A 27,335-nucleotide genomic window follows, 5' to 3' on the forward strand; every position below is an offset into this window, starting at 1 on the left:
ACGGGAGGAAGAGGCGGAGGGAGCGGCGGCGGCGGGCGGGGGCAGGAGCCCCATTCATAGGGACCGGCCCGCGCCCTCCCTGCCTCCCGCCTTCCCCCGGCCCGCCGGCCGCTGAGCCCCCCCTCCCCGGCGCTATGTCCTTCTTCAGGAGGAAAGGCAGGGGGGCGGCGGCGGGCGGGCGGCCGCCGGGATCGTCCCCCGCGCGGCTGCCGGGCCCCGGCCCTGCCGCTCCGGCCGCGGTGAGCGGGCCCCGCGAGGACGGCCGGGCCCTGCGGAGCGGGCTGGGCGGGAATGACGGTGAGTGTCCCCCCCCGGGGGTGGGGGGGCTCTGAGGGGATCGCGGGGTCTCGACCCCTGGTGAGCAGCTCCGAGCGCGGACCCGGGCGGAGAGGGGCCTGTGACACCCCCCACACCTCCCGCGGGCTCTGAGCCTTTTAGCGCTTTACAGGTTATTTTGTCACAATGCTGACGTACGTGGGTTTTTACAAAAATACAGTAGGCTAGAAATGTACAGCGGCGGCTGAAGACCCCAGTTAAAAAGGGAGCTCATCGCACCGAGCTCTTTGTGGAAGCCAGAGGAGTCACTGGCAGGTTATTTTGTCATTGGTTTGTTATGGAGCACAAGATTGGAAATTTAGGACTCCTGAATTATTTATAACGCTCCAATGGCACAAATGGATGTGGTTTAAGTGTTGTTTGAGAGTGGAGCGTTTTGAGGGCGCTTGTGCTCGTTCTGCAGTGAGGGGCACTGTGCTGTCAGTCCCCACAGCTGTGGTTTGGGTGGTTTTTATACAAAGCAGCACCTTTTAGGAGGGGCCTTTTGGGACAGTTCTGTCACCTCGTGACTCTGTAGCTCGAGCAGTGCAACCATTGATCTTTGCCAGTGGCTGATGCAGCGCTGTCCTAAAGCCTTTCTCGATTACTGAACCCAAAATGCACATCTTGGGAGGGAAGAACGTGGTATCTGAGGTGGTGATGTTGCTCTTGGCTGAAACGTCCTCTGGAGCTTGCTCAGCCAAAGTAGCAACACTGAAAATGTCATTCCTCGTAGAGGTTAGTTCTGGAAGAAATGTGTCTAAAATGTTCTTATCAGCAGATACGAAGACTCTGGAAGTCCACTGAGGGCTTTGCAAGTGCCATAATCCTTTTTGCAGTGCTTACATTCAAACATTGAGCTGCAGAATGAAACTTTCATAGTGGTTCTAAACTCTTCAAAACCAGCTTTTGCTGCTTCATTGGTGGGAATTGTGGAGCTGATATTCCGTCCTGGTGCGTGATCATAGGGACAAGGTCAGCTTGGGTGGAAGCTTTCTCAGGGAGAAAGGAATGAAATGTCTGATTATCTGAGATGTGTAATTGAGGATCTGTGTTCCTTTGATTAAAGGATCTTTGGTCAAAGAGGCAAATCAGCACTAAATGCCCGAGAGAGACGCTGTGAAGGAGAGAAGAGGAGTAACCTTTCATCTGGGCTGTACATAAAATACTACTTTGTGTGATCTCCATTTTTAGATTTGGCTTTTAGAGAAGATTTAAACTGCAGCTGGGAGAAAAGTAGCACTTTAAAGCTTAGGATAAAACTTTAGACCCATGCAGTCCAAAAAACATACAAACACCAGGGTTCTTGGGGTGAGCTGTTGTCGTTTAGGAGGATGTTGCACTGGGTAAAAATCAGAACTATTTTTAAATTAATTCATGACAAGGATCAAAAAACAAGAGTGAAATGTTTTTGTAGCTCGGGCCGTAAAATAAAGGCCTGGGAGACTGAGGGTGGATAATGGGTTGAGAAATCAAAGTGTAACAGTCGAAGCAGCAGCCGGGCGCTCGAGGGCAGGTTATGAAACTGCTGCCAGTGGATCAGACGGGTGACACGCTCATCCCTGGGGGTACCTTGGGAATAACGTGCAGCCCCCCTGGGAGGTTTGCACTGGGTTTTGTACACTGTCTCCTGGGTTTGTTCATTCTTGAGCGTTTCAGGATGCGAATTGAAATTCCCGAACGTCACGTGAGGGTTTGGCGCGTGACCCCTTTGGAATGGGGTTGGCTGCTGGAAATCTCACGCACCCTCAGCCCTCGGTTTCACACAGACACCACGGGACATCCGCTTTTTGAGGGAAGTGAAAGTAAATTCACGCAGTGAAACCTCACTCCCTGAAATTTGATGTTGCCATAGATAGGAGTTTGCTTTGTCCTCTGGAGTTAAGGACATTCCTTTGTTGGGCTCCAAGCTGCTGGGGACAGAGGCAGCCTGTGTGTAAGGGGTTTGGAGCTGGAACCTGGAGTTTGTATTACCAGTAGTAAGTAGGTAATTAGAGAGGAACTGAATAGTTGGTAAGAAGGAACAGGCCTATTTAGACTGAAAATAGGCTTATGGAGGGCTCTTGTGTGAAACTCGGGAATTACTACTGATAGTTAGGAACAGGTTTGATGAAATACTGGAATAATTTTGGAAAGAGAAGGGTTTGTAGTGCTGTGTAGAGGTTGCTCCGTTCCCTTTGTGCCTCAGTGCTACCTCAGACACGCAGATTTTCTCAGGGATTTCTCTCCCGCCCATCAGCTCCCAGTTATGTAAAAGGCTGGTTACTCTGTCACAGCTGCTTCCGGGTGGCAGGAGGTCAGTTTGTGAAGAATCCACCGCTTTTAATGGACACTTAAATGTCTCTGTCAGAGGACGTGCTCGCTGGTAGCTTAAATTTTAAACCCCCAGTTGCCAGTTTGCAGCCCTGCAGCTTTTTCTCCTGGCAGGGAGGGCTGGCAGGCAGCGCTGCAGCCACCGGGGCAGGGCAATTATGTAACCGGAGACTGGAGTTTCCCTTTAAAATATTTAAAATCCCTAAGTCAGGATAGGAAGAGGTTGGGTTTTGTGTTTTTTGTTGTTTTTTTTTTTAATCTGCTTGTGTTTTGTGATGTAAATGTGGTGATTGTGCTGGGCTGTGAGTTGTGGTTGTGTTTGGAAGGACTCCACAGTGCTGTTCAGGGATGACCTATTTGTAGTCAATAATCCTCGCCTGGAGCAGTGGGAGAAGGTTTCTGTGGTAGATCACGTTCTCCAATATCACCACTTCATTTTTTCCCCCTGTTTATGCCATCCTGTTTATGTATTATGTTTATGTACTGCTTGGGTTCCTTTATTTTTGTTTTAAACAGATTTCCTCATTCGCTTCCTTTCGGAGCTTCCTTTAAAAAAATAATAATATTTTTTAAAACATTCCCCCAAACACTCTTCCATCACAGCTTTTTAAACTGTTATCTCCCCATCAGTTGCTTGCCTGAGGTTTGGTGATGATTAAGCAATACTGTTTGTGAGAGAATTAAGTATTGGCAGTGTGTTTCCAGAACATTTCCGTGGTATCCATCATGACTGAGGAGTCGTGAGGCTCTGGCTTTGTGGAGCTGGTTCCATGTCATCTCTTCAGTGGTGTGAGTTGTGCTGCTCCTCCTGTAATAGGAGGGAGATGTTTTTAGGTGTGTGATTTCTATTTCACAGAGTGCATCAGCCAGTGCCCTAAACTTAAAACATCCCTTTCCCATTCTTCCCAGAGCCTGGCTTTAATTCTATGGACAGCAGACATCTTCCTCTGTGGTAATTTTAACATAATATTAATTTGTGGATGATAAGATTTTCCTTTTGAAAATAAACCAACAGGAAAGCTTTGAAAGCCTCTGTCAGTTACTGGGTGTGCATATTTAAGGGAGAGATCAGTTTTAACAAAAGCATGGCTTACATCTGCCTCTGAGACTTGCTGAAGTTGGGAATTCTGTGTCCATTCTCAGGTAAATGCCACTAGTCACCCAAAATAGCATTAACATTTTCCCTTGTATTTTACAGTGAAAGGCAAAGAACAAGAAAACACCACAGATGTGAAAGCAATTAAAAGTAAGATCAATGTTTTGTCTATAAATTCAGATCTGTCCTGTCATCTGCCATTTTTACCTTACCCAGCAGGATCATTTCCTTACACTGAGCGCAGATTTGACCTGTGCATCAAACCCAAAACAAACCCAAAACTTAATTCTGTTTCTGAGTATTTATAGTAACTAATCTTTCCTACTCATCTTGCTGAATCTGTAGGTGCAGAGGGTTATTAAATTATGTCAGCCGTGAGCTTTAATTCAAAGTGATCAGGCAAGTCGGTCACCTTGTGCATGGTGGTTATTCCTTATCTGCAACAAATTGCTCCTGCAGTTTCTTGCTCACACATGGTGTCCTTTGGAGTTTGGAAAATGCAGCTTCACTGTGTCTGCAGGATATGGTTTAACTCTGCCTGATGTGGCTTGTGAGGCTGAAGGTGCAAATCCTGGTGAGAAGGAATAGATGTTCTGCTGCTGCTCCTCCATGTGGTACAGAGATCTTGCTGCTAAATCTGTTAGAAAAGGGAAAAAAGTCATGATGGAAAAGAAATGTATAAACTGTAGGAAAACAAGTTTGCTTATCCTGTCAGTTTTTCTTGCAGTACTAAAAGGAGATGAGGTAAATGCATGAATCTGGTCTGTTACTTTTATACCCTCAGACAAAATCCTGTTTCTGTACTTGTTAATGTGTTATCTGCATATCAAGAGAGAAATAAAGACTTTTTTTCACCTTGGTGGTCTCTCAAATCAAATATGGGAAACAGTAAGTTGTGTATGACATGATGTGGTGCTCTCCTGAGGCTTTGGAACAGGTGTTTGACCCTTAGATAAAGTAGAATAATTTTTTCTCAAATGTCCATCGTACAGAATTAAACTTGAATCTAATTTACAAAAGCCTGAAGCGTTGTGAGGAGTGTGGCTCTGGTTCTCATGAGTAGCTTCCACCAGGTTCTCCCATTGCTGCCCTCCCTTGGCCTTGGAAAAAAAGGTATTTTCTCCATCGTTGCTGGTATGAAATACCAAAGGCTTTGTAAGAAGCAGCAAGTGGTGTCTGGGTACCAAACACTTCACAGTAACTCAAATGTTTTAACTCACCTGTACCATTGCTCCTGAGGGATCTGTTACCGTGACATGCGAGTCTGAAATTGTCGACTTCTGCCAGCATGTGTCATAAAATTGGGAATAAAAATAAAGTGATGCATCATGGAAGTCATAAACCCCAAGTTTCTTGACACCTTGATGAAACACATCACTGGGAAGTGGTGTGCTGAGATAACGTGTCATCTGACGTGCTTTATTTTTGAGTCAGAGGTGTAAGATGTCCCTGCATGACATCCCAGTCGAAGGCAGCTTCCTGAGAGCTTTGGAAACTGCTGTGAACATGTTTTGTTATTTTCAGCTTTGTCATCAGTTGACAATTAGTTGATGCCTTTTCACTGGCAGAGGTTTGTGAGAGGAAGTTCTTCTTTGTTCTTTTTTGTTCCAACACCCAGTCATGTCCTAAAACAGCCAGAGGGGGTTAAGCTCACATGGGTTTCACAGAAGTATTGCCTTACTGCTTCTTTTCCTCTTAGAACCAAGTGGAGACAACAAAAATATTTTTGAAAAATCCTCTTGTTAAAACTCACAGATAGCCTTGTGGTTCAGGGGCTTGTAACACACCTTTAGCCTTCAAAAAGGCATGGAAATGGATTGGCAGGAGCACTGGAATGAAACTAAATTGTTGACAGAGTATTGAGCTATTGATAGTGGTTATCAAAGAAACAGGAAGACTCAGGAATAATATTTCACGTGTGAACTTAGACTTGGCCTCTCTTGCTTTGCTGCTGAATAAGGAAAATCGATTTGGGTGGGAGTGAATTTATTCTTGCTGTAATAAAACTCGTGGTCTTCCCTCTTGTCAGAGCCTTGATCAAAGATAACACACAGTGGTACAATGAGGTTTTAATAAGGCTGAATCTTGCAAACTCCCTGGCTCATTCTGGGGTGCTTAGCGTTGGGTTCTGTTTAAAAGAGGTCTTGGGGTCCTTGTGTTTTAATCATTCCTGTCTTGATTCCAGCTCCAATCCTGGTACATTCCCCTCAAAGAAGCACTAGAAATCATGCCTTGCTGGAGGCTGCAGGACCAAGCCATGTGGCCATTAATGCCATCTCTGCCAACATGGACTCTTTTTCCAGCAGCCGGACAGCTGCCCTTAAGAAGCAGCCAAGTCACATGGAAGCTGCTCATTTTGGAGACTTAGGTAAGGCCTCATCACCTCTGGAATAATGTCAGCATTCCTTTTTTGTTTCTGGTACACTCACCATCCCTTGGTTTTCAGGCAAGTAGATGGGTAATAAGAATGTGGCTGCTGTTACAGTAACATCTCTGTTACCCGGGAGGGTTTTTGAATTGGGACAGCAGTTTGTGTGTTTAAAAAGGTTGCTTTACTTTGTGTTCCACCATTGTTTTGGAATTGTCCTGCAATGTAGCTGTGAAGAGGCACTTTTGTGTCCAACACCCACCTCTGCAGTACAAAATGGAGTCATTTCCTCTGTGTTTTCCTTTAGGCAGATCGTGTCTGAATTATCAGGCTGAAGAGACCAAATCAAGCCTTTCAAAGACCCTTGAACAAGTCCTGCAGGACAGTGTAGCCCTCCCTTATTTCATCCAGTTCATGGAGCTGCGCAGGATGGAACACTTGGTGAAGTTCTGGTTAGAGGCCGAGAGCTTCCACTCCACGACGTGGTCCCGCATCCGCGCGCACAGCCTGAACACCGTGAAGCAGAGCTCCCTGGCAGAGCCAGTGTCACCCTCCAAACAGCAGGAATTGGCATCATCTCCTCCAGCTGGGTTGCTTGAGGAGAGACTGGAGGATTCTGGCGCAGCCCGGCTGCTCCGGGCCGAGCCCGCGGCGTCGGGCAGGAAGGACAGAACTGGGAACAGCCAGAACCACGTGCTCCCGGGGCAGGAGTGTGGCAGTGCCAGTGTTCTTTGTCTAAGAAAGTCGGAGACAGGGACTCACTCTCTTCCAGCTGAGCAGCAAGAATCTTCCAAGCTTTCAGTATCAAATAGAAACAGCCCCTCCTCTGCACTAAAGGACTTGTCAGGAAAACTCATGAAAAGTAAGTGCTGTGTGTTCCCTTTCGTTGAAAAGGTGGGAAATGGGGAGTGTGCAGGGAGCTGCCTCAGCTCTCATGTTCTGAGCAAGTATGGTGGGATGTTGGGAGGAAAAGAATTTTATGTATCAGTGATATTAACTTGCTGTGTCAGCTACTGGTCAGTTTGAACTGTGTATTCTTTGTCTCAATTAAAAGTAAATATACTGCTGAAGAGACTTCAAAATCATTATGTGCTCAATAAGCTTAGGTTACTTCTGTTCTTACATCTGTAATTGTAAGAAATGAAGATGAACATTGCAATGTCCTGTTCTTCCCTCAACTGTCCCATCCCACCTTGAAAGAATTGCAGAAAATTTGGATGAAGGGGCTGAGAATTGATAATTAACTTTGTATGGAAGGTAAATATCCTGTATCACGTAAAATGACATAAGTAATGATTACAAGAGGTTACAAGAAGTGGGTAGAGATCTGTGTGTGGAATGTACTGTTTTTGTTCTTGGATTTATTTGCTAGAGTTCCTCCCCTTGTAACTGATTTGTTGTCATTTGGATTCCACCTCTTCAGAGGCTACTGGAAGTGAGGATGAAATTAAAATAAGCTACATGCAGAGTAACCTGCTTCTCTACTTTGCATCTACTCAGTCCTCCCTCATTTGTGCAAGTTTACAGACAAAAAGGGAACATTTCTTTCTTCATATCAGTTCCTTTTGTTTGCCCAACTGTTTCCTCGTGTTGCATCCCTTTCTCTTTGTTTTGTCTTTCTCATTTGGTTCTTTATCATGTGCCTCCACAGTACATAACCTCAGCCCCAAAGTCACTGAAACAAGGGAAATTATATTTTAGTCATGAAAAGCACCTCTGTCTTCTTATGCCTAAAAAGAATTTGAAAGCACTGATCCTTCTTGAGAAATCTGAAAAGCATTTTAGTGTAATTTTTTTCTCTCTTCCAGAGCAGAATCCCAAGTCTCAAAAGATGATGTGTAAAGCACACAACTTGTTTGAGGCATCCCATTTTAAGATTTTTTTTTTTTCCTTTTAGTTCCTTTATTATTCCAGTGATTTCTTTGTGATGAGAGCTAGAAATTGGGAACTTCACTTGCCAGAAAGGTGCTGCTTCTGGGACTAAGGTGTGCAGCTGAGGAAGCAGGTGCTGCCTTGTCTGGTGGCAGGGACAATTCAGAGCACGTTGCTTTATTCTATTTTAGTCCATGCTGGGCTTTTTGTGACCTGGCTGGAGATCACACAGCCACTGCAGCTTCTCAGCAGCAGAGTATCCAGCAGTGCACTGAAAGCTTCATTGGAGGGAACTTGTTGATGAGAATGAGACACTTGCTTTTCTGAAGAGCAGATGTTTGTTATTCACTCCTTGTTTCAGACCAAGGAATTCAGAGTTTGACTCTGTGTTTCTTCCTTGCAGGTATAGAACGGGATGCAGTTAGTACTTTTACCAAATATATTTCTCCAGATGCTGCTAAACCAATCCCTATTACAGAAGCAATGAGAAATGACATAGTTGGTAAGAATTAATGCTGGTTACTCATCTCAGAGCTGCTCCTTCCCTATAAAAGTGTATCTTTAATACCTCACACACTTGCATTTATTTTTATTTCTATGAATTTTAAAGTCAGTTGTAAAATGCTAGTAGATTACAGGTATCAGTAGGTCTGACCTTTCAGTAGTGATGTGCAATATCCCCAGAAGAAATTTCAGAGATTTTACTTAAATTAGGGAAAGAATTACTGGTGGTTATGGAGGGGATCCAAATTTGAGTCTCAATCAAACATTTTAGCCATAGTATTATCATTTGGCCACCCGCAGTACTTTAAAAGCTCTTTTTGCTCAGCCAGAACCAGTTGATTCTAGTGGATTTGAACTGCAGTTTTTCAGTCACTAGTCACAGTTCCATCAGCCAAATTCATATTAAAATTGCCCTGGTCTTTCTTTGCAGCAAAGATTTGTGGGGAAGATGGCCAAGTGGACCCCAACTGTTTTGTTACAGCACAGTCCATAGTGTTTAATGCAATGGAACAAGAGTAAGTTGATGGAATGGTTGGGATTCTCATGTCTCTTGTCCTTTTGCTAAAGGTTCTGTTAAAAGTGTTTATGGACACATAACCACATAAGCATTTTTCTGTGCAGCCTTCTGTATTTGCAGCTGCCCAGATCCCTCCCTCCAAACCCATTCTCGTGCTCACCTGCTGCAGTTGGCTGTGCACGCTGTTGTTGTGTTCTCTATCTCTTTCTTGTGTTGTCTGTAAACCTGCCCTGTTTCTTGCTTGTTCTGCTTTTATCCAACTGAAAGTATCAGACTTCTGGGTGAGAGCTGGTTGGTTCTTAGGGTGCCCTGAATGCTGGGGACCCTCCATACCTGATTGTCCCTCTCTCTGTGCAGGCACTTTAGCGAGTTTTTACGAAGTCATCATTTCTGTAAATACCAGATTGAGGTGCTGACTAGTGGGACTGTGTATCTGGCTGACATCCTCTTCTGTGAGTCAGCCCTGTTCTACTTCTCTGAGGTGAGTGTCAGGCTTTGGGTTTGCTTTTGTATTCCTTTCTAGCAAATGAAAAAACCTGTTCATTCCTCGATGGCTTTGGATTAGATATTAGGAAGAAATTCTTCCCTGTGAGGGTGGGGAGGCCCTGGCACAGGTCACCCACAGAAGCTGTGGCTGCCCCATCTCTGGAAGTGTCCAAGGCCAGGTTGGAAGGGGCTTGGAGCAACCTGGGATACTGGAAGGTGTCCCTGCCCATGGCAGGGGATTGGAATGAGATACTATTTAAGGTCTTTTCCAAGCCAAACCGTTTTGTCATTCTATGACTAATATCATTTTAAAAAAATGAGGTGTACCTTTTTCTGGGAAAAAATGCATGAAATTATTTCCTGCTCACATGTAGAACTAATTCAGTTGTTCAGACCCATCCACTGTATTGTGGAATGAGTATTTGTGCACATCTTCTCCAGTCAGTGAGTGCTTCTGAGTGTCTCTTTGCTTTGTAGAAGCTTTGACATAGTCGTCTTGACCTTGCAAATTGAAGCAATGACTTTGAAAGCCTTAAGTGTTATTACAGATAACAAATCGTTCAGCAGTGTTATGTGGAGAGGGCACCAGGTTGGGATGTGATAGGTTAAATGTGGGATTTCACAGTTTCAGGGTCCTGCACCTTTAGGGAATCAGCTCTTGAAATACTTGTCCTGGCAGCCTGACAAGCTGATGTAGTTTGGAACAGCAGGTGGGGAAGCTGAGACAATGTGCTGAGTTCAGTGTAAACTAAGTATAGCATGAAAATGGTGGTTTCTGTCTCTAGTGTGAGACAAATAAATAGTTGTTTGGAATCTAAATGTGAAAATCTGTATAGAAATGAAATCTCAGAAGTTTTTAATTTTTTTTAAAAACTAAATCTGTCTGCAACAGGAAAAATAAAAATATTTCTCTGTCCTGGTGACAATTCTGCATCACTAATATACGGACCATGTTTCTTGTTTCAAATGGGAAGGAGAAGCTTTGTCTATGCTTATTGAAAGTTTCTTGCTAAACTTCTTTAATTTCTCCTTTTTTTGTGATTTCCCTTCCAGTACATGGAGAAGGAAGATGCAGTTAATGTACTGCAGTTCTGGTTGGCAGCAGATAACTTCCAGTCTCAACTTGCTGCCAAAAAAGGCCAGTATGATGGGCAGGAAGCACAGAACGATGCCATGATTTTATATGACAAGTAAGGGAGTTCAGCAGTTCCTTGCTTTTGTGCTTGTAGTTTTGTGTTGCACTGTGCAAAAGGAAAATTTCATTTTCAAACCAAAACTCTGCAGTCCTGTGCTGTTCTGCTGAGATGCATTTTATTCAGGTTTGCACACAGGAACTTTTCACATTTTTCCTTATACATGAGGAGAAAATCCTTACAAGGATTCCATTCTTAAACATAATTCAGAATTTTCAAGACTCGATTGCTTGAGTTTGTTTGGTTTGAAGTATCAAAGCTGATTGGTTGCCATTTGAAAATGTAAAGGATTCAGACCTAATAGCAGCTACATCACTGTAGAAAATCCTTAATGTCCAGATACTGTTGTCCATATAAAGGCTGTAGGAACTGTTATCACACATAATAAAAGCTTGTTCTTAATGTTACAAATTATTTAGTGCTTGTTCTTACTATTACAAATTGTGTTCTTTTTTTTTAAGGAAGCAGTCAGATCCTTTTTAGTATCAAGACTTTCAGGGGAGGAACTTTTCTCCTTTAATTTGTGCTTCACTTTAGCAATAAGACAACTGGAAGACAAACATCAAAACTGCTTCCAGGAAAAGTCTGTTCTTAAGCTTAAGTGTGACTCCTTACCACGAGTTTGTTGAGTTATTACCCCAGGAGGAGATAATAATTGGAGAGGAAGCAAACAATTCAGCCTGAGGCTCATCACACCCATCCATAAACTCAGCTTTCAGTGATCTGAGCAGCAGAGCAAATGCTGCTTCAGAGTTCTGGGTGTTTCCTGCTCCATTCCAGCTTCCCTGTCCAAAGCTGTGTCACGTTCTGCTCACCAGTGATCACATCATGCTCTGCTGCTTTTATCTGTTGTGCCTTCAGGGCAGGGCTCTGAGAACCATATCTGTGAGCAGGGTGTTCTCACCTGCAGTACCTGTAGTTCTCACCTGTGGTCAGTGGGGACCAGGTGTGTGCAGGTTTTGGAGTGTCATTACTTCAGGGCCTGGGGGACAGGTGGGCTCTGACCACCTGCAAAGGTTTGCAAATCTCTCTGTTATTTGTGCTGCAGGTACTTCTCCCTCCAGGCCACTCATCCCCTGGGCTTTGATGACTCGGTGAGGCTGGAGATCGAATCCAACATCTGCAGGGAGGGGGGGCCTCTCCCCAACTGCTTCACCACTCCCTTAAGGCAGGCGTGGACCACCATGGAGACGGTGAGACCCCTCCTTCAGAGCGGGTTTGACGGTTAGAGAGGTGATGTGGAGGTTCTGCAGTGTCCCCTTCAGCATCCCTGATTTGTCCTGTTCTTTTACTGGCTTCCTGTTTGCCTGGATAATAGATAATAGCTCTGGTAAAATTTGCTAGGCTGTTTCCCCCAGCCTGATTTGAAGATACCACCCACTGGCTGCTGTTAATGCTCTGTGAAATGTTTGTCTCGGGTAATTAGTGCAGTTTAATGGAAGTAACAGAATTTCCTCCCGTGTGAATTGCTATCAACAGCTTATTTTATATCTTTAGAAAATTTTCCTTTCTCCTAGTAGGAGTTGTTTGCAAGTCTGATATCAGTGCTGTGGCTAATAATGTAACGCTGGGGTACCCAGATACTAGAAATGAGTGATTTGATTCTGGAGCTGCAGATGGGTTTGAACAACATAGCAAAATACCTGTAAGCTGTTGGACTGTCAGGCTTAGTTTCTAAAGGGGAAAAAAGATCTGAGCTTCAGCTCCTGTACTGGAGGGTTTGGTTAATAGGCAGTTGGATTTGTTCATTTTGCAGGAGGATTAAAATTTAAAGCAATGCAGTTGCTAATCCAGAATAATTCCGTGTGTGGACACTTCTGTTTGTGTTCTGTCTACCCAAGGACTGAGATGCTTGTGTGGCAGCTTCGGATTAAAGAGGATTCTTTCTGTCTCTCAGGTTTTTTTACCTGGTTTCTTGTCCAGCAACCTTTACTACAAGTACTTGAACGATCTCATCCATTCAGTACGAGGAGATGAATTCCAAGGAGGGAATATTGCACTGAGTATCCATGGCCATGGCAGCTCTCCTGACAGTGATTCCATAGGGGCCCCGGATGGCTCTGCCTCCCAGGTACGGATTCCTTGGTTTGATTCTCTTCCAGCAAATGCTGCAGTAGCTTTTCTGTGTCTGTATCCAAGTTCATACACTGTAAGGAAATATCTCATGATTTGAAGCTTCCCATTCCACTTTTATTTAAAGCCTGTTCCATTAGGATGTGTTTAACCTACTGCTGCTAAGTTCTGTCAGATATTGGCAGGGAAGGGTATCTGTGGTATTTGTTGTACCCAAAGCCTTGTGCTACTTTTAGTGCTTTGCCATCAAAGTTATATTTTTATTAAGCTGTTAATATTACTGAACACTGTTTCATAGTGCCATAACATTTAAAAACTCTTTTTATTAGAAATACCCTTTTTTTTAATCAATAGGAAGCTGTTGTAACTTGGAAGCTGTACTACCTGCTTGTAGTATATTTAAACCTCCAAATTTGCAAGGAGGGAATATTCCTCCCCTAGTTGCAAAGTGGGGAATAGAATCTGTGCTCTTGAAAACATCCTGCTGCTTGATAGTCTGAGCAGGGGGAACTGCTGGTAATTGGCTGGATGGTTTAGGAAATGAAGTGCTGCACTCAGTGCTGTACATTCCTGCTTGTCTGAATAGGAGAATCTCTGGCTCTCTGCATATTTTTGCATAAAGAGCAGCACTTAGGCAGAGCAGCAGGGAAGGAGGTTGCAAGGCAGCTGCCATGGATGTTTCTGTTCTGTGCCCAGGTGATAATGGATCTCTGTGTGTTCCTGCTCTCCCTGCTGTTGCTCTGATGTTACCTTGGCTCTTTTCATGATCTTACATAAATACTCCAGGCCAGAAGATAAATGTTTGTTCTCCGTGCACGGGGGAGGCATCTGTGTTTGGGAATTGCTTCCCAAGTGCATGAGAGGGATGAGTGAAGCTTTGGAGGTGGTTCAGTGCTTCAGGCTCACAACAGATGATTTGTGTGCACACACAGATCTGTTGAGCTGATAATGCTCAGCCCTGACACATGTGTGCTGACCTGGGCAGTGTGTCTTTGGCTCTGGTCATAGAACTTTGTCATCCTCTGTTTAAAAACAATGTCATACTGAGGTAGGAATTCATGGCTGAGTAGATGCTTTCTAATTGCTTTATGCTCATTTAGAGACTTGTTGGAGGTCTATCTAAGTGTTAAAAGCACTATAATTGCAGTTTTGTTAAGAAACTGAGTTGTCTGCATTGGGCACTAATACTTAGAATTTTTATTTGTAGTCCAATGTCAAAAAGGCTAATGTTAAAATCCTGAAAAATTTTGATGAAGCAATAATTGTAGATGCTGCAAGTCTGGATCCAGAATCCTTATATCAACGAACATATGCAGGGTAAGGTTCATTTCAGTGTATCTCATCCTTTCTGGTTACATGTTTCACCTCTGTTTCATATTTGCCCTGTCCTCCTGCATGGAGAGTAGGCCTAAACAGAAGATATTAATCCATGTCTTAGCATGTGAAACTAAATTTATATCAGAAGTGTGATTTAACACTAATAGTGAATGTTTCTCTGACCAGAATGGCAGCCAGAAAAATATTTCCGATTTATTTTTCTCTTTGTCCCAGTTATTATTCCTCTTTGATCCCAAAATACAGCCAAGTAGCTCCTATTTGGGGTTGGAAGAGAAAAGAATAAGTTCAGGCAACTTTGGTATTGTAATGGGCAAAGGGAAGTTTATTTCTTCCTACCCTCATGGAAGAGAAGGGCTTATACTTCATTTCTTTAGCTGATTGTACAGTTGCTCTTTGTTATAAAGCTCTTCTGCTCTGTGGATCTCGTACAGAAATTGTTCCTATAGCTACCTGGCTTTTCTATTGCACACCAGTCTTTTGTCCTTTCAGGTCCTGTAAACTGTTTCTCCCTCGTGACATGTTTTTGTGATAGTGCAGAGCACTTGCCAGCCCTGCCTGCTGATAGTCCATGACTGAGTCACTGAAGCATTTGCCTGCTTCTGGTTTCTAGAAGAACTTTTCGGATACTCTTCAAATTCAGATGCATGAGAAGAGCGGGAGGTTTTTCCCAGTGTATCAATTTTAGGTGGAAGAGATGGTGCTGGGTAAAATGTCAGTCTCCTGACCCTGGAGTCTTTGTTGTGGTTGCTTTGTTGTTTTCCTGACTGGTAGCTTTCCATAATGCCAAAGCTGTCCTGGTAACCCATATGGTTCTTTACCCCTCCTCTCCTCAGGAAGATGACATTTGGACGTGTCAGCGACCTGGGACAGTTCATCAGAGAATCTGAACCAGAGCCTGATGTCAAAAAATCAAAAGGTTTGCTTTCCTCTTTCTCTGCATTCCTGTAAACATCTGCAGAGCTGCTCTCTTCCCTACTGCAGTCAAGAGAAGCAGGATTCTTGACTCTTTCCAGATCTGTTTTAAGCCAAATAGAGCTGTTTAGGGGATTGTCCTATACTGAAGCAAACCCCATCTCTGGCCCAGTTTCCTATCCAAATTCTGCTTTTCTGGTCCAGCTGGACTCCAGGGAGTATGAGCAGCCTGTGGGAGTCGGAGCTGTCGATGGAACCTGGCAGGGATGGAAGCTGCTAGCAGCTGAGCTGATGATCAAACCTTCAAAGATTTAGTCTCGAGATGAGAAATAACTGCAGCTCTCCACATGCTTCCCACCCAGGCTGGGACCTGCTGTTAGTGCTGCTTTCCAGCTCTGGTAAAGGCGGATGGTTTGGGCTCAGTGTCCATGAACTGTGGCTCCCACACAGTCCCTTGTCTCTCATGCCACTCCTCTGTGCCCTCGAATGCCAGCAGTGCAACCCCTTCAGAGGGATGACAGGAATTAGCTTTGGGAGAGCTGTGTGCCACAGCTTGCTGACATACCTTGCTGCTTGTTTTTATCTCAGGGTCCATGTTTTCACAAGCAATGAAGAAATGGGTTCAAGGAAACACAGACGAGGTGTGTCCTCTTTTCATGTTGTCCTTGTGACTTACTTTCCAGTATATATAAGGGAGATAAAGTATTAAAGTCCTTAATCCTGGCTGTTTCTCTCAGTATCTTTTTTGCTGCACCAACAAGAACTGTGAGACTGTGTGCTAAATATAATCTGATTGCATGGATGTGTGAAACTAGTTTGATCTTTGCCAGTGCTTGCTGGTTTAACTAATATAATGGTTAAATGTGTGCCTGCAGTCCGAGTTTTTCTTATTGTGGTGTTATATAAAATCATAGAATGGTTAGGATTGGAAGGGACCTTAAAGATCAAGTAGGAGTGGAGGTGCTGTTGTTTGGTTTTTACCACAAAGTGACCACTGTACATGGATTACAGGCTGCATTTTTCCCCCTTAGAAGGCTTTGGACAAATCCCCAACAGCCAAATCTAAAAACTTCCCTAACTCTCTTGGAAACTGCATCGAGCTGTAAATATAAAAATAAAAGCCAGGTGCGTTTCCATCGAGGGAGACACGTTTGTACAGGTCACTGAGTTGTGGAGGTTAACCACGACTCCAAGTGCATTGTGCTGAAGGCACTGTGTTTTTATTTCAAGAACCTGAAGCTATAACTGTATTTTGGGGCTGTTTTTTCCACGGCAGGCTCAAGAAGAGATGGCTTGGAGGATAGCAAAGATGATAGTCAACGACGTCATGCAGCAGGCACAATGCGAACAGCCTTCGGAGAAGGTTACGAAGGTAAGGGGGTGGAAAGGCTGCCTGTCTTCATCTGGCTCAGGCCAGGCTGTGGGAGGAGCAGAGCTCTCACTTGCCTTCCTCGTGCCTCTGAAACCCACGCTGGTAAATGTTCAAACTGGCATAGCATGATATGAAGAAACAAAGGTTGGAAGTGTTTCGGCCTACGGATGATGTAGGAATTTCTTAACAGATGCCCGTGGTGGTTCTCCTCTGCAGGCATTAAGCTGGTCTTAGTTTGAGTCTTTACAAACCACTTCATTAGTTAAAAGGGTGATTTGTGTTGCAGGATCAATACTGTAATTCCTTACTTGAGTTCACACTTGCTGTTTCTTGTTAATCAATACTTGTACATCTGCCTAAAATGTCAGTAAAACTCTGCGGTGGGGAAGTTGTCTCGTTGGGTGCTCTCATTTACACAGTTCTGTCCTTAGACTTTGAAAGGACACAGCAGCCCTGGCCATAGGCTGGGGGTTTAGTGTTGGGTGGTGGTGTTTGGTGACTGTGGTGTTGTTCAGCCCGTGTGTTCTCTGTTTAGTTCTGATGCAGCAGTTAGATTTGGTGAAATGTTGGTGACAGCAGGTTACCAAGTTAATGTCTGGTACTTCTGACTGCCTAAAAATTAACTGGCATTATGTTTAGTTGTGGAAGGTAATTTAGTTATTGGAGCCAAATAGGTGAATCCATAGTTTCACTATGTGGCTGCTTCCTTTCTAATAGACCAGTTATGTTTAAATAACTTGTATAATGATTTCATTTGATAGCTTGGCTGCAATTCCAGTCTGGCTGGATGAAAAGGTCCCTCAGCACAGTATTTAGAAATATCAAGTGGCTGCAGATGCTCTGGATTCAATTATGCAAATAATCAAAAGGTTGAGTGTGTTGGGATTAGATTTGGGGTTTTTTCTCTCTCAAACTCAAACATACCTGGCTTCAATGTTTTTAAGCACAAAATATCTTTCTATTGAGCAATTGCCTTTGTGTGTTTTATGGTAGAATGTTCTCTAACCCTGTTTTTCCTTTTCCAGCTATGATTTTAGAAACTCCAGAACAGGAAATCTGTTTTTCCACTTTGAGAATGAATGAACTTTCCCTTTTGGTGGATTCTTTAACACAGCCAATAAAAACAAAGCACTGTTACTCCAACCGAGATCTCCCTCATTTCTAAGGAAGAATGAAAGAGAAGCAATCCTGTACCTCCACTGTAGAGAGTGAAGAAACACTTTTTCCTGTTGTATGTGGCATTCACAGTAATGATGGTTTTTAGAAATGAAGATGCAGTTTACAAATGTGTCACTGAGAAACTGTGATTGACTTCACAACTACTTGACCCTGTCTCAAAAAGACTTTTAAGCAAAATGTCTGGAATGGGACACAGGCCACAGCAGAGGGGAAGGTTTTGCTGTAATTTCTAGTTCTACTACTTGTAATTTTTAAACACAATTGCAAAGGCCTCGGGGCACATCCCCTCCACTGGCCACTGGAGAGGTGAACCTGGAAGGGTGAATTCGTGGGCAGTGAATGACCTAGAAAGTTCTTAAGTTTTATTTTCCGTTACTTGAAATAGATGAGTATTCAACTGTAAGATAAATGTATTTTACTTCATAACTACATTAACTTTGAGGGCAGGATAGAAGGATCAGGAGCAGTGTAACTCCTCCTTGCTGAGCTCGTGCCCCTGCACACACACCCCCCCTGCTTCCACCCCAGAGCACACTCGGATCCTGCACCTGGGCAGCTCCCAAGCCACGGCTCCGAGCAGGTTGGACCCTGGAAACTGCTCCATTTTCTGTCCTCTCCATCCCACGAGCGAGGAAAAAAAGTAATTGCTGCCATCCTCCACTGCTTGTTGTCCTCCAACCAACACAGTATCTAATTCCAGATGTTTGGTTTACAAAGAAAAGCAATTCTTAATGACCTCTGGCCTTCTTCCTGACACTGTCAACACTTACTATGTTACACAGCACCTCTTTTTTTTTTTTTTTTTTTCCAGTGAATTGATTTTTGCAGGGTATCAGAAGTACTCAGCGTCTCACCATTATGTTACTGCTGCATTTTTAGTATACAACACTTATTTTGGGTCTTTTTTTTTTTTTTACTCTGATGATTGCTTTTTTCCTCAAACTTGTGCAAAGAAATCACTATGCGAAGAACTCAAATCATTTCCAATGTTCAGAATATCTTGATTGACTAGCAAGTGTTATTCTGTTGCAATATTCGATTGTATAGAGACACACTGTATTGTCTACGAAAAAGCAAAAAGAAAAAAAAGGCTGTGTATAGGTTTTTGGTACTATGTACCACCTCTTATTTCTCTCATAACTAAGCATTCATGTACTTAAAACATACTATATTTAATTGTGTTTTGATTTAAAATATATAAATATTAAAATTTGTGTCAATTTTCTGTTTTCCTGGGATTTGGAAGTTACGTGGGGTTTTTTTAGTGTGAGTTTTAGGGGGTTATAAAAGAAACAAATCCCTGAATGCTTTGTCCTTGGCAGTTGTGGCCACGTTTCCTTAATGGGTTTTGTTAATGGCAGTATGGTGAAATACTAAATAATACTACTACTAATAATCCAATCTACAGGGCTAAATCACAGGACATGTCAGAATTGGCTGGGAAAGGGGCAGGGCTTGGTGCTGTAGTGCAGTATTGAACTGTGCATGCTTGAATCCTCTTCTGTGCAGGAATTTAACCCCTCACCTGTTCTTGCTTTGAGGCTGACTCGGTTTTCCAGCTGGGCAGGATCCGGTGAGTGTGTTCAGGGATTAGAGGCCCCGGGTTTGGGTGTGAATATTGCACAGGGCTGAGTTCCTTAAGCTGTTGTGCTGTCTGGGGTGGATGTGGTCACATGGAGTGTGAGACTCGGCTGACCTTGAGTCTTTTCTAGTCTAGTTTCCGTCCCGAACACCGGAGGTGTGTTTTGGAAGGGCACCAAACCCCCTCGTGTGGGCGGCGCGGGCGGTGTCCCGGGGGAGTCTCGAACCCGCGGCTCGCGGTCGGCGCTGCCCGCCGGCCGCCAGGGGGCAGCAACGCCGCGTTCGGCCGCTCCCGCCGCGGCCACGCCCCTTCCGGCCCACGTGGGGCGCGCGCACATGGCCGCGGTGAGCGGGAGCGGGATCGGGGAGTGGGGCGGGATTGCTGGAATTCCACGTGGGATGCTGGGCGGGTGGGGATGCTGGGGCGCTCTGGGGTTCCCCCGTGGGCCTCCCGCTGACCCCATCCCGCGCGGGGTCCTGCTCAGTGCGGGGGGTTTCTCCCTCCCCCGGTGTCCACGCCGGGTCCCCCCGTAGCGGCTCCTTCTCCCCCACGCGGGTATCGTTGCCCGGGTGGGGGGCTGTCTCCGCTCCCCGGTGGGGTTCCCGGCCCTGAGCGCGCTGTCCCGCAGAACATGTCGCCGGACGAGGATGTGCAGCGGCTCCTGATCCAGTTTCGGGATGAGGCAGGAGAGTCCCTGGGCTCGCCCTTCGACGTCCCGGTCACCATCACCCCAGACAAGCTGCAGCTGGTCTGCAACGCCCTCCTGCAGAAGGTGAGAACCCTCCCGAACTGCCCCGGCACTCCCGAGCCCTACCCGGAGCCGCCCCTCGCTACCTCACCTGCCCTTTCTCCCGCAGGATGAGCCGGTGCCTCTGGCCTTCTTCGTCCACGATGCCGAGATTGTGGCGTCGCTGGAGAAGACCCTGGCGGGGCAGAGCGTGGAGACGGAGAAGGTGCTGGACATCATCTACCAGCCACAGGCGGTGTTCCGGGTGCGGGCGGTGACGCGCTGCACCAGCTCCCTCGAGGGGCACACCGAGGCCGTCATCTCCGTGGCCTTCAGCCCCACCGGAAAGTACGAGGGGCTGCCTGCAGGCGGGGGGCTCGGGGCGAGGCAGCAGCTGCTCTTGTCCTCTCCTGGGGACACTGTGCTGAGCCGGGGTCTTCATCCTCTCCCAGGTACCTGGCGAGCGGCTCTGGAGACACCACCGTCCGCTTCTGGGATCTCAGCACGGAGACGCCGCAGTTCACGGCCAAAGGTGGGTGTGGGGTGTCCCTCAGGGACCCCCTGCCTGCTTGGGGGACAAGCAGAGCAGAGCCTGGTGCTGCCTGAGCTGTGTAGGAGAACCGTGGCTTGGGGAGGGAGGGGCTCTCTTTAACGAAGTGGTAGAAGAGGGGCTGGCCAGGCGGAACACAGGGGGTTCCCCCTGTCTTGTACTTCCTTGGAGTGGCTTCCTGCTGGGACACTGAGGATAATCACAGCTCTCCACTCATGCCCACTCGTGCTCTCTCTGCCAGGTCACCGGCACTGGGTGCTCAGCATCGCCTGGTCACCGGATGGCAAGAAACTGGCCTCGGGCTGCAAGAACGGCCAGGTACGTGTTGGCTCCCTCTGTGTGGGACTGGGGGTCTGTGGGAGCTTGGAGACCCTCTGCAGCCCCATTCTGAACTCAAACCAAACTTGGTGAAGGGCTGTGAGGGATTAGGGGCGAAGGCTTGTGTTTCCTGGGCTGTGAGGAGTGTATGCAGTTGTTTTGAGCAGGATTCCTGTTCCCCAGAGGAGCTTTATGTGTGGATGCGTTGTGGTATTGCAAGTAGTGTCTCCAGACTCTGTGCCAGGCAGAGCTCTGGCTTTGTCACCTTGTGGACCTCTTGTTGCTGAGTCCTGCTGTCTTGTGGCAGATGCTTTTCCCTCCGTGCAGGAAAGAGTCCAGGCTCTAGATGTGATCCTTGACAGGCGGCTCTATCACAAGGGAGATGTCTGGATTGAGAATGGTTATTGCCCAGCGAGTCCAGGGCTGCTGTTAGTGTGACCCAGACATGCAGCAGCGGCCTGTTTTGCAGCGTTCTCACGCAGATACAGCCAAATTCCCTCTTGTAGGAATGTGAGGGCGGCTCTGCCCTGGCTGTGGGGAAGAATGTATGTGCTTAAGGTGCAGAAATGCCTCGGGAAGCGGGAGCACTCAGCTGAATGCGAGTCAGGAACTTGCTGAGCCGTAGAGGGGCAGTGGCTCACTCTGACCTTCGAACAATCTGGGAGCAGTGAGAGCAGCCGTGGAACTGCCAAGGTTGTGATTCTGTCCCCAAGGAAACAGGCTGGACCAGGATGGTTCTGCCGTGGTTCGGTGCTGGTCTGGCTTTAATCGAACCCAGGGAGCTGCTTGTCCTCTATTTCCCTATTTTTCCCAGGTTCTCAAGTAGGAGATGACTAATACCTTGGCTCTTTAGATGAACATTTATGTAGAGAGAGAATCAACAAGAGAAAACCGGCATGTGTCCCACCCACAGAATCTGATAATAAGCAGCACTTAGCGCGCTGCGGCTTTCGTTGCGCTCTGCAAACGCTCACTGAGTCTCTGGCACGGGGTGGCTTTTTGGGGACCTGTATCCGTTTTGAGTTGAGTCAGATAATTTAGTCAGATAATTTGTAGCAGCAGCGCTGTAGGCAGAGAGGAGGGCAGTCAGCTCTCATTCTTTTGGGTGTCAGCTGACGGCTGCAGGGATCTGGAAAGGCATCCAGCCCCCTTCCCTTGCTCCTCCTGCCTCTGCCAGTTTCAGCGGACACCAGGGACACCTTTGCTTCCTAAACGGAGCTCCAGCGTCCCTGGGATTCACATGATGTCTGTGGCCTGACGTGACCCTCTCGCTTCCTCTCTTGGACAGATATTTCTCTGGGACCCAGCCACGGGCAGCCAGATCGGCCGGGTGCTGTCTGGCCACTCCAAATGGATCACGTGTCTGTGCTGGGAACCGCTCCACATGTAAGTGAAGGGCCAGCCCAGCCCTTCCCCTTGACTCCTATGGAAAAGAGCAGCCTGACCTGAAGGGCATTGCTCCTGTTTGCCTTTCTCCTGTTATGGGAAAAAGCATGTGCAGGAGAACGCCTCCCAAGGTGGGCTGGGAAAAATGTGTCCAGCTGGGAGAGCCAGGAGCCCCAGCCATGAAGTCACTGTCAGGCTGTGCCTCTTTTCCCCTGTGTAAAAGACATACCTGCCTCTGGAAAGCACTGCTTTTGTGGTGCTGGACAAATATTTGGTGTGCTCCTCCATGGCATGCTGAGCTGGGAGCAGGGAAGCCTGGAGGTCCCCAAGTGCAGGCTCTGCAGAGCATTCCCTCCTGCTCTCCTGATCCTGCTGGCCTCTGTCATCCTGTTTGTTTATCATGAGGGATGATTAACTGTGCAATCCCCTTATCCCTTTGATCAGCTAAAGCTCCCTCTGGGAGAGGTGGGTGGAGGGGGCAGTTATAGCCAGTAATCCAAGACGTTATAGAAATAAATAAAAAAAGGAAGAAAAAGGGTCCCTTCAGTGCAGGGCCCTGCAAATTGAATTTGCCAGTAGGAAGCTCCAGCTATTTGCAAACAATTAACTGGATTAGCGAAAAATGATTGTAAAGGAGCATGAGGAAATGGAGAGGAGAGACATGACCCTGGCAGGGCTGCACTTCTCTTTTCTCCAGCCAGTCCCAGTGCAACGGGGGGCTGTTCTTCCTCACTGCTCCTCATGGCACCAGGCTGAGTGATGAAGGTGTTGTGCAAAGGACAGAGGGTTGTGGCTCCCCTGTCCTTGATGGGTTGTGCCAGCTGCTTCCAGGTGTGTTAAATTTGCCCCCTGAGCCACATGGATGGACGTTGCTCCTTTCGGTCCTGCCAGCACAGGAGCACTCTGTCCACAGGCTGGAGATAAGCATGGCATAGGCAGGGGAGCATCCAGTGCATTCCCAATGCCACTGGTCTGCACAGCCTTGGTGAGGCTGGTCCCCTGCCCAGGGCTCTCCCCAGCCAGTGCCTGGGGAAGGTGCCAGTTTTGGGGTGCCCTCTTTAAGCCAGCTGGTTAAAGCTGTGCCCTGTGCAAACAAGGTCACTGCCAAGGGCTCAGGTGCCAGGTTTATCCTGGATTGGTGCCTCCAGTGTGCAGCCTAGGAGTTGGTTTGGAGGAAGCATTTGTCTGCCTCTCCCTTGCTCTGTGAGACTTTGGTCTCTGTAAGTCAGTGCTCTGCCCCTGCCTGACCTTTTGCAGATCTTAAGCCAAAAGACAGTTGTATTTTATTGACTTCTGGACCCTTGAATCTGCTGGGGGTGGTGGGGAAAGAGCTTGGTGGAGGAGCTGTGTGCGCTGCACAAATGGATTTGTTTTTTTTCCCCAGAAACCCAGAGTGTCGTTACCTGGCAAGTGCCTCCAAGGACAGCAGCGTCCGCATCTGGGACACACTGATGGGCAGGTGTGACAAAATCCTCACGAGCCACACGCAGTCGGTGACGTGTGTGAAGTGGGGGGGCGATGGCTTGATCTACTCCTCCTCCCAGGACAGGACCATCAAAGTCTGGAGGAGCCAGGATGTAAGTGAGGCAGCAGCCCTGGGGCTGCTGGCCAAGGGGGCTGGGCACAATGTGTGGTAGCTTTGTCTGCTCTTCCTGGCACAGCTTGTGCCCTGGAAAACAGAGCTGCAGAGCAGGTGCTGTATCTTCTTGACCTATCAAAACCTGTTGCTTGACACAATTTGGAAGGGGTGGCTGTTGTGCAATGTTTTCATCTCTAAGAGCATTAAGTGGGGCTAAAAGCTGGAAACATCCTGGAGGCAACCTGTGCTGGTGGGTGTCCTCAAGCTCCTGTGGGAAACTGATTCCTGAAGCTCAACTGTGTCATTTCTTCCCTGCCACAGTCCTGGCTGCTGCTTGGGCGAGAGGGTTGGGAAAGTTTGGCGTTGGTCCTTGCAGCCCGGTGGGTCTGGTGGGTGCTGGGCAGCCTGGCTGTGTGCTGCCCTCCCTCCCTGAGGGGTGTTTGTGTGCCCAGGGGGTGCTGTGCCGCAGCCTGCAGGGCCACGCTCACTGGGTGAACACCATGGCCCTGAGCACCGACTACGTCCTCCGCACCGGGGCCTTCGAACCCGCCGAGGCCACGATCAACCCACAGGACGTCAGCGGCTCCCGTGAGTGCAGCACCCTCTTGCAGGCTGGGGGAGGCAGTGGGGAGGATAAAGGGGAGGCCTGATACCATGTTACCACGAGCCAAACAACCTTGGGAGCTGGGAGCAGGTCCTGTGCTCATGTCGGTCATGCTGACAGCTGTGATCTTCCTCACCCTTGCCAGGGCTGAGCAGTCTGGGGGATGGGAAGGTCGCTCTGTTTCCAAGGGCTTTTGCTCCCAAATTGCCCTTGGCAAAGAGGAGGTGGGTGAGAAGTCACAAATGCGTCTGCTTGGCCCACGGAGCCAGGATTGGAATTGGCATCTCAGGCTTATAAAGTTTCCTTTCTCCGGATTGCATATCTCTCTTCCCCTCTCCTTTTCCCTTTCTCAGTGGCAGAACTGAAGGACAAGGCTCAGCAAAGGTACAACCAAGTCCGGGTGAGTCCCTTTTGTCCCTGCTGTCGTTTCTAACACGGCCACTGGTGGAAGCAGTAAACGTGCACAATGGGCTCTGGGCCCCAACACTGGTGTGCTTCTGAGCTCTCCACACCTGGCCCATACAAGACTTGGGCTCTTTCATCCCTTTCTCAGGGCCAGGAACCGGAAAGGCTCGTCTCAGGGTCAGATGATTTCACCCTGTTTCTCTGGAGACCAGCAGAAGACAAGAAGCCGCTGGAGAGAATGACAGGCCACCAGGCATTGATCAACCAAGTCCTCTTCTCGCCAGACACCCGGATAATAGCCAGTGCTTCCTTTGACAAGTCCATAAAGCTCTGGGATGGTAGGACAGGAAAGTGAGTTGTTTTGTTCTGTTACAGAGGTGGTGCTAGTATAGGGTCTGCAGGGGTGGGCTCCAGTGTCATTGCCAGCAGCCCCCTGGTGTGTTCAGCATCTCAGCAGCCTGAAGTCATGCAAAGTCATTCTGCTGCCTCTGTCTTTTTCTGCCCTGGGAAGTCCCTTGTCTGACTCTTCTTGTGTCAGGGGGTCTTCTTGTGCTTGGCTGTGTGTGTACAGTGCCACTGCCACCCAGCCACAGCACTGCCTGGCACCTGTGGCACACACAGTCTGCTGGAGGGTGAGTTCTCTGAGCTGTGGTGGGATGGGATGTTCCACTCGGCTGATCTCCTGAAGATGTGTGTGTTGGGCACTGTAGACTGACCCAGTTTAAACAGTTCCTGTGCCAGAGAACAGCTTGTTCTTGATGCAAATTCTTGCAGTTACAAGTGGTGCTGTTGGTGTTTGGATGCTCCTGGAATCCAGCTTTTAGCCTTCAGCTGGAGTACTGGTGAGCTCTCAGGGCAGCAGTCCTTCCCTGCAAAGCAACCTTTATGCTCGTGAGCTTGGCATTCCTGTCAGTAATTTTAAAGGTCCCTCTAAATCCAGGCTGCTTGGCCAGAAAAAGGAAGAACACATCTGTTCAGTAAGGCTATAACATTGCCTGCTGGGTAAGAGTTTCTTGGCAGATGAGGTGAGATGAAGAGTCATCCTCCAGAAGGTTCTGAGCCCACCTGCGAGGGTTTTTAGATGGACTGAACAACCTGTGGACTCTGTATCGCAGTTGACTGGCTGGGGTGTGCTGAGTGTCTTGTGACTGGGCTGGTTTGCTCACGGGTGGAGAAGAAACAGGAAGACAAGGGCAGGTTTGGAACAAGCTGTGCTGCTCTAACAGCTTGTGCTCTGCCCCAGGTACCTGACGTCGCTGCGGGGGCACGTCTCGGCCGTGTACCAGATCGCCTGGTCGGCCGACAGCCGCTTGCTGGTGAGCGGCAGCAGCGACAGCACCCTCAAGGTCTGGGATGCCAAGACAAAGAAACTGGCCATCGATCTTCCTGGCCATGCAGATGAGGTGAGCTGTTTGATTGAGCCAAGGTGTTTGAGAGAGGCAGGAGTGACTCCTCCTCCCAGCAGAACTAACTGTCTTTTCCGTAACATCAGGTGTACGCAACGGATTGGAGCCCGGACGGACAGAGGGTGGCGAGTGGAGGGAAGGATAAGTGTTTGAGGATGTAAGTAACCTGTTTGTCCTTAGAGGATGTTGCAGCTACTCTGTGTGTCCCTCAGAGCCATAGGCTCCTTGCAGAGACCTGCATGGTTAGGGCATGATCTGTCCTTGCAGAGAGCGCAGCGCTGGGTCACACTCTGGCTTGGAGACCTGACCTCCCTCAGGGCAGGAGCTGCTGCTGTCCCCTGGCAGCTGACTAGAAAGCAGAGTCCCTGCAGCTGAGCAGCCTGGGTGAAATTTGACTCAGATGTTTTGGCTCCTGGAGAGGGGAAAGAACATTTGTACCAGTTGGTCAGACCTTCATTTCTCACCTTGCTCCCTCTCCCAGTTATGCAGACGGACAGATTCCTGTGAGCTGGCTGCCATTTGACCATGGCTGGTGAACCCAGTCCCTGGGCCCTGCTGTGCTGCTCCCGTATGGTGCCTGTGGGCAGCACTGGTGCCCAACCACAGGGACAAAGCAGCTCTTTCCATTTGCAGATGGCGTCGTTAGGAAGAGAGACACGAAGCTGCTGGTCCTGTCCTCGGCACAACGTGCCTGGAAGATTTCCAAGGGGAAGGATGACGGAGGCCGACCCAAGCACGACTCCCCGTTCCTGTTGGCTACTCTCCCTCTTGGACTCTTTCCTTATATTTATTTAAGGAAATTTTAATTCTAGTTCTTATTAAGAGCTGTGCTTTGCAGGATGATTTCCTCTGAACGTTACAGGAGGGATATCTCATCTGCCTCCATCTCAACTGGCTTTTTATTGGAATTTCAGCCTCACAGAAGCCCTCTGCCTTGAAAGGGGCAAGTGAAGGGCAGGGATGGCTCTTGCCCTTTCTGGGCTGTGTGAAGAATCCTGTGGAGAAGAGGGATTTAGTGGGAACTGAAAGGGTTGTCCCTGTGTGATCTTCAGAGAGAGAGAAATGGGAAAATTCAGAACATCAATAACATTGCAGAATTGTGCTCGGCTGCGTGTCTGGGACAAAGATCTGCTGCGAATAAGGTCTTTGGGCTTCTCCTTATTCCAGTAAGGTTTTGCCTTTCCACTCAGCCCGCTTCCCTGTGGCCTGTGCTGAGCATTATCCGTGGATTCTCTGGGTC

At 47.5% G+C, this 27,335-nt stretch overlaps 2 protein-coding genes and 1 long non-coding RNA gene across 7 annotated transcripts; 2 read left to right on the forward strand and 1 right to left on the reverse strand.

Moving 5' to 3' along the window:
* AKAP10 (A-kinase anchoring protein 10) lies at nt 1–18,752 on the forward strand. 3 transcript variants are annotated; one of them, XM_032707574.1, is made up of 15 exons: nt 3–297; nt 3,827–3,874; nt 5,910–6,092; nt 6,400–6,954; nt 8,368–8,466; nt 8,899–8,983; nt 9,343–9,466; nt 10,525–10,661; nt 11,713–11,857; nt 12,562–12,735; nt 13,945–14,054; nt 14,909–14,991; nt 15,576–15,628; nt 16,264–16,359; nt 17,385–18,752. In XM_032707574.1, the coding sequence occupies exons 1-15, from the start codon at nt 135–137 to the stop codon at nt 17,388–17,390; spliced, it is 2,061 nt and encodes a 686-aa protein (XP_032563465.1). In that variant the 5' UTR covers nt 3–134; the 3' UTR covers nt 17,391–18,752. The 3 variants fall into 3 exon arrangements, with proteins under 3 accessions (XP_032563463.1, XP_032563464.1, XP_032563465.1); XM_032707572.1 differs by lacking the exon at nt 17,385–18,752 and having other exon boundaries at nt 1–297; nt 16,264–16,602; XM_032707573.1 differs by lacking the exons at nt 3,827–3,874; nt 17,385–18,752 and having other exon boundaries at nt 1–297; nt 16,264–16,602.
* LOC116796744 lies at nt 2,080–26,240 on the reverse strand. The gene is made up of 3 exons (XR_004360499.1): nt 19,960–26,240; nt 4,137–4,361; nt 2,080–3,436 (listed from the first exon to the last, which is right to left on the reverse strand). It is a non-coding gene; the product is annotated as an uncharacterized LOC116796744 (long non-coding RNA).
* On the forward strand, nt 19,430–27,234 carry NLE1 (notchless homolog 1). Of its 3 annotated transcripts, none has more exons than XM_032707588.1 (13): nt 19,430–19,464; nt 19,749–19,892; nt 19,978–20,195; nt 20,300–20,379; nt 20,639–20,715; nt 22,004–22,101; nt 23,486–23,678; nt 24,133–24,268; nt 24,638–24,684; nt 24,838–25,040; nt 25,933–26,092; nt 26,182–26,252; nt 26,729–27,234. In XM_032707588.1, exons 1-13 carry the CDS (start codon nt 19,456–19,458, stop codon nt 26,739–26,741), a joined length of 1,449 nt encoding a protein of 482 aa, XP_032563479.1. In that variant the 5' UTR covers nt 19,430–19,455; the 3' UTR covers nt 26,742–27,234. The 3 variants fall into 3 exon arrangements, with proteins under 3 accessions (XP_032563479.1, XP_032563477.1, XP_032563478.1); XM_032707586.1 differs by having other exon boundaries at nt 26,363–27,233; XM_032707587.1 differs by lacking the exon at nt 19,430–19,464 and adding an exon at nt 19,470–19,529 and having other exon boundaries at nt 26,363–27,233.
* Nucleotides 27,235–27,335: the final 101 nt, after the last annotated feature.

This window comes from Chiroxiphia lanceolata, chromosome 20, assembly GCF_009829145.1.
Source record: "Chiroxiphia lanceolata isolate bChiLan1 chromosome 20, bChiLan1.pri, whole genome shotgun sequence".
Classification (NCBI taxonomy): domain Eukaryota; kingdom Metazoa; phylum Chordata; class Aves; order Passeriformes; family Pipridae; genus Chiroxiphia; species Chiroxiphia lanceolata.